Source organism: Cariama cristata, unplaced genomic scaffold (assembly GCF_000690535.1).
Source record: "Cariama cristata isolate BGI_N322 unplaced genomic scaffold, ASM69053v1 Scaffold18406, whole genome shotgun sequence".
Lineage (NCBI taxonomy): Eukaryota > Metazoa > Chordata > Aves > Cariamiformes > Cariamidae > Cariama > Cariama cristata.
Genome location: NW_009623987.1, coordinates 1 through 5,966, shown reverse-complemented (window position 1 = coordinate 5,966; position 5,966 = coordinate 1). Strand labels below are relative to the sequence as shown.

At 36.2% G+C, this 5,966-nt stretch overlaps 1 protein-coding gene across 1 annotated transcript; it reads right to left on the bottom strand.

The window, feature by feature from the left end:
- Nucleotides 1-925: 925 nt before the first annotated feature.
- On the bottom strand, nucleotides 926-5,683 carry SREK1IP1 (SREK1-interacting protein 1; the record flags this gene model as incomplete). Its single annotated transcript, XM_009702995.1, has 3 exons — nucleotides 926-1,004; nucleotides 3,874-4,014; nucleotides 5,605-5,683. Coding segments are annotated over 3 exons (299 nt in total), but the record flags the coding sequence as incomplete, so codon positions are not given.
- Nucleotides 5,684-5,966: the final 283 nt, after the last annotated feature.

Here is a 5,966-nt window from a genome sequence, read left to right as displayed (position 1 = left end):
TATATATATTATTATACTCAAGGGCAGTTTAGTGCTATTCCTTACATGATTAACTACTAATTACTTGCATGTAAAGGCTACAGCTAGTAGACTGGCTCTTTTCTAGTGTCTTCATAAGTTAGAGCTGCACTACGAAAATAAGGAAGGTGAAAAATGCCAATACAACCAGTGTTAAAACCTGTTTCTTTATTTCTGAAGAACATCTCTTTGTGGCCTCCAAATACATTATACATTTTCTAGCTCTCAGCGTAGTTCCTGGGATATTGTCTCATCAGCAGTCCTAATGACTAACTAGTCTATAGTCTCATCTAAACAAATCAGTCAGCAGGTCAAAACTCATATTCACAATAAATTTCAGTATTAGGACATTTTCCTTTGAAACTGGAGTAACACTTTTTTTAGGCTTTTACAATAACAGGAACATTAAAACTCAACACATGCTAAGTAAGACTACAGAAGTTTTACTTTTGATAGTTACATGTTGCTCAGAGTGTGTGTGCGAGCATGTATCTACAGGTACACACGCAGGGAATCTTAGAGTCTGAACCGCAGACAGGCTTCTCCATACGAACTATGTCAGGGACCAACCCCATAAGCCTCCTGACTCCTTGTTCCTTTCCCACCACATCTTGCCTAGTGTTGGATAGTCAGAGGGAGCACTGCTGTCTCAGACCTGCAGACCTCCAGCTTGCTAGAGCTTTCTAGGCTTCCATGGTCCTGACTCCACAGCAGAAAGCCTGTGGTTTTATCATTATTCAAAGAACAAACAAGTTCTCACTGGAAAACAGGAAGTTTTTCAAATCAAAGATGTACTTGAAAATAAAGTTGCATCAAAAGAAGCAACCTTTTCTGAAAAACAACCAAAACATCACAAATATTTCTAAAGTTATGTTTTGAAATTAAAACAGGTGTTTGATAAAAATACCTTTTCCTTGATCTCTTCAATTTTGTTTTTTCTTTGCTTTTTCTTTTTTGTCTCTTTTTTTCTTCTTCCTCATTTAAATCTATGGATAAAAAGTTAGAGTTTACAAAACACTTATCTAAATTGAGATCAGCATTAAAAGAGTGGCTTCAATAGCAATGTAAAGTTACTACAAATTCTTGTTCAAAGTTTTTCTTTTCCTTCCTCCAAATTCTGGTCTAGTACAGTAATTTCAGAAGTATTTTGCAGAGAAGTAGAACTCTTTATACAACTTACGTTTCAATGACTTTTATCTAAGCACTAAGACTGAAGGCAGGCCCATAAAACGTAGAAAAAAGTTGTGACTTTTCCTATATGTTTATATCAGCTCTATGTTTTCAGATCTGTTCTTCTGTATTTTAAAAAAGACTTGTCCAAGTCTGAAAACAGGTCATTTAACTAGAATGTACCAAAGAAAAGAATATGCCCATAGGCTTGCCTGAATTACTTTCACACAATCTCATTTCACACTTCACAAATAGCTACGCCATAACTAAGATAAATTTCAGTTAACTGTCAATATACTGTCTACAAAAATTGGCAGGAGAGTCACCTCTCATCTGGTCATGTTTGTTTCTTGCCCTAATACTGTATAGCATTGTATAATATCTTTGCTTTCACTTATAACCAATATTTTTATCACACTATATGAAATTTCTGACTTTATACATACCAGTTCAAAAAGTGTTTTTGAATTCTCCAAAATGCAAATCCACTACATAGATACACATTATAATGTCAGCTAACAGGAAAATACTGGCTTTACAATTTATCCTTAAAACAGATAGCTAATTTTGAGCATTTCATCTTATTTCTATCACACAAATAACTTCCCATAGAATCTGCATGCTGGTGCAGTTATTCATTTGCTACCACAAACAGCAATTACTAGTCTGTATGTTCTGGAGTGAAATTTGAAAGAATGCAATATGAGTTACAAAAAGCAAATTACTTTTGGAGCAAATAAAAAACATGAAAAAGAATGTGTGAACGAGCACACAGTATTTTTTTAAGAAAATCATGCAAAAATCTTGAGAAGATAAGGCCACTTGAAAATGGAAAAATCCTGCTTAGATTACTGACAGTTGTCACCCTTTAATGCTGGGCCAGCACTTAAAGCGGATGACAGATGCTGTCTATTAACTCCTCCCCCTTCCCCTCCTGGAGGAGTAGAAAGGAGAAAGGAGAAAAGGGAGATACTTATTGGTTCGAAAGTTAAAAACAACTTTAATAAAACTATAATAACAATGAAAAAGAGTACAATAATATTAATACTAATACTACTACTAACAGAAATAAAAATACACAAAACTAGTATTGCACTTCCTGATGATTATGGAATTGCAGGTTGCAGTGGCTTGCACCACTGACACAGCAGGGTGGGCACCAGGATGTCCCAGACTGGACTCCACAGCAGATGGGAAACAGACTCAGGGATACGTGGACAGGAATCGGAGGCAGGAGAACAAGCAGAGTCCCACAGTGATGCCGGCCATGAAAGAAGGACCAAGCCCCATGATCCCTTAGCTTTATACTGAGGATGACATGGATGGGATGCAATACTTTGCTGGTCAATTTTTGGTCGCCTGTCCTGTCCACTCCTTCCCGCAGGGGTGACCGTTTTATGCCTTTTCACTTGTGGACCATAAGGGAGCCAACAGGGACCTTGGGTCACACAGGGATAAGTACAGATGTGGGCCTTTCTGCATACCTATCCCACCATTACCTTGGTTACAACAACTATTACTAAATAACAACTTTTGGAATTGATAACATTAAGTGTTATCAATTCTAAAAGCAGGCACTGTCTGAAAAACACGTAGTCAACTTCAGAAAGTGCAGTTACTTAGAAGAAATTTAGATGAGGGAAAATCCACTGAAAGGAGAATTGGTCCTGTTTGAGAAAGAACATATCATAAACAGGGACATTACAAGATCAAGTAAACAGCTGTTTCTCCTGCACATTTCCATCTTCAATCAGTTTAGGGCCAAAAAAACCCCAAGTACGTAATAGGTGGGAACAAGTTTCTCCAAAGAGACTTTTTCCAAGAAAGGACTGTTGCAGTACCAATTCAGCATTCCTGACAAGTAGACTACACATTTCTTTTGAAGTGTTCCTTCAAATTACAGGGCTCTATATATCCATTCTCCTTCCTAAATAGCATCTTTAGTAGAAACTGAATGTTGAGTCTGGAATGTGGGAGCAATGGAACAAAACATGACATTTCAAGGGACAGAGGGAAAGAATATTCATTCATTCATTTAAAACATGCTATGGTGGAACAACCTCCCCTTCTTACTTAGAGGAACAGCTTCTTCAGAGTCCAAATTCAAGTGAACTCATGTGTCTGCTAAGTAACCCATCTACTCTCTCTCTGACAAACAGTTGACGCTCAGAACTTCCAAACAGAGAACAGTACTTACCCAAATACAAATGTTTAAATTCAACTCACCAGCTGTTTCACTTAAAACACTACTTAGAAACTGGAGAGAAATTCAGCTGTCATATCTGTGATTAGTTTCAAGAGTTACCGTCAACTTTAAGATGTTTAAACTATAAGACATAATCAAAATTCACATCCACATCATTTTCTCCTAGCCAGCTTCTTACTAAAAGTCTTACAATATTTTGTATTTAGGAGCCCTTCTTAAGATCTTCCAAATGGGTACATTATTAATCTCCTATAACAAGAATTAATAATAATAAAAAAAGATGTGGACGTATCAAACCTCTGAAGTCTGAACACATGAAGTAAAAGATCCACTTCTAAAGCACAGGCTAAAAGAACTAATAGTTGTTATCAAAAAGGACAAAATGAGAGTTCCAGTACTTCAGAAGACCATTACTCAATTTGCTCTTTAAGGGAAAAAAAAAAAACCACACACAACAAAACCCCAAACCAAAACCTTACTCTTTTTTTCACGCATGGCTTGCAATCTCTGTAGTTCTTCTTCCTCACTGTCTTCACTGCTAGTGCTGCTAACATCTAAAACAATATCTCTTTGAGGATCTACCCGGAGGAAGTTTCGACACTCAAATGTCAGATGACCAGCTGAGCAAAACAAATATTCAGAAAGAAAAATTACAATTTACCGAAGTATATCAGAAACTAAAGAACATCCATTTTAGTATTATTCAGTTTTGAGGAGTTAAAAAAAAGAACTAGGCTGCAATCTATGAATGAGGAGGGAGAAGGCTTACTTTGAAAAAGCCTCAAAGAATTTTGACAGGTTGCGCAAAGTTATTCCATTTAATAGTGTTTTATGACCTCTCTCTTATTCCTGTTTATTGAAAGATTTTGTCAAACCCTCACTTTCTATTTTTTGAATGGTCTCAGATCTATCCTGAAGAAATTACCTAAAAATATGACATGAAGTGTTTAAAAAACTACAGCAAGTGTATTATATTGTTCTTTTCGTCTCCCTCTAGTGAAACAGAAGAATCTTATTTGCTTATGACACATAAACTTTAACAAACACTACATAATACTGACTAAGCTACTACTTGACTAGCATTTTTAGTTTTCTAAGTTACATCTAAATAATCACGACTAGAGTTAGAAACCTTGTGCTGAATAGACCTGTTGGAATAATAAAGAGAAATAAAACAAACTGAAGATATGGTTTGGGAGAAACTAAGCTAAAGACACAGGAATTCAAATAGCAATTGAAATAAACTCATCTTCTTCATATTAAAATACCTACATCTTGAAGACAGAGCTTTTAGGAACATAAATACAGGTTGTGTGATTTGACTACAAGTTTCCTTCTCTTCTACAAAGCTTCTGATACCTACTGCACAAAGAAACAAAGCACTAAATCTATACCGATATCCATGTTTCTTTGGAAGAACAGATACACAAAGCAATTCATTGACAAAATGTGTTGGAGACAAAGTCTACAATGAAAGAATGAAGCAAGATTTTTCCCCTTCACCCCACATAATGCTCATTAAAAAAACAGATTAAATCACTCTGCTAAAAGTTCAACACAATTCACTGCAAAACACTGTCCACTCCTCCATTGATCTAAAAATAAGAGTTAGTGATTAACAAATTAAAATCTTCACTAAGACCTGTCTTCATTCATCAGGAGACTAGCCACAGACATGCTTATATGATCAGAGTATAATGCAAAGCATGAGCTAAATGCTAACTACAGAACTTCTAAGTAACAAAATTAACTGTTTCTTGAAATATAGAATGCACAAAGAAGTATGTTTTCTTAGCACAGAAGATCATACAGATTTTAAATTATTTTTTCTTTGAAAACAGATCAGACTTAGGCATTTCAGCTCAAGTTAAGTTTGCAGTGAGACTCAGAAGCAGCACAAATGCTAATCTCAGTAGATATCAAAGACCGTGCTTTCAATTCAAAGTTTCTAAAGCAACTGCATTGCAAATGTTGTATATACGAATATAATAGCATACTTTTTTTTTTTGAGCAACTCAAGAGTTTTCAAAAGCAGCAATAGATGTGAAGAGGTAGAGAATGAATAAGAAATAAAATTAGGTAAACAAATGTCTGGGCAACAAGGCAGAACACATTTTTTTTTTTACCCTTTTCCCCCTCCTCAAAAGGCAGCTCCAACACCATAAATTGAAGAAAACACTGTAACTTCACATTGCTTACTACAGACTTACGGTAGCCACACTTCTTGCACCCTGCTCTGATGTTATCCTTATTTCCACCTGAAAGAGAAATTTTATCAATTAGGTGTTGCTAGACAGAACTCTCAAGTTTCTTTTAAATCCGTCTTGGTAATGTCAATACACAGACAGGACTGATCACTTCTCAGAGTATTAAGAATGCAAAGATCTCTAAAAAAACTTAAATAAAAGCAAAGCAGTGTATTTCTAAGGTCACTTTTCTGAACAGTAATCTATGAGGAGAAAGAAAAACCTGCTCCAGCCTGGGCTTCTCCCTCCACGGGGCCACAGGTCCTGCCAGGAGCCTGCTCCAGGTGGGCTTCCCTCAGGGTCCCAGCCTCCTTCAGACATCCCCC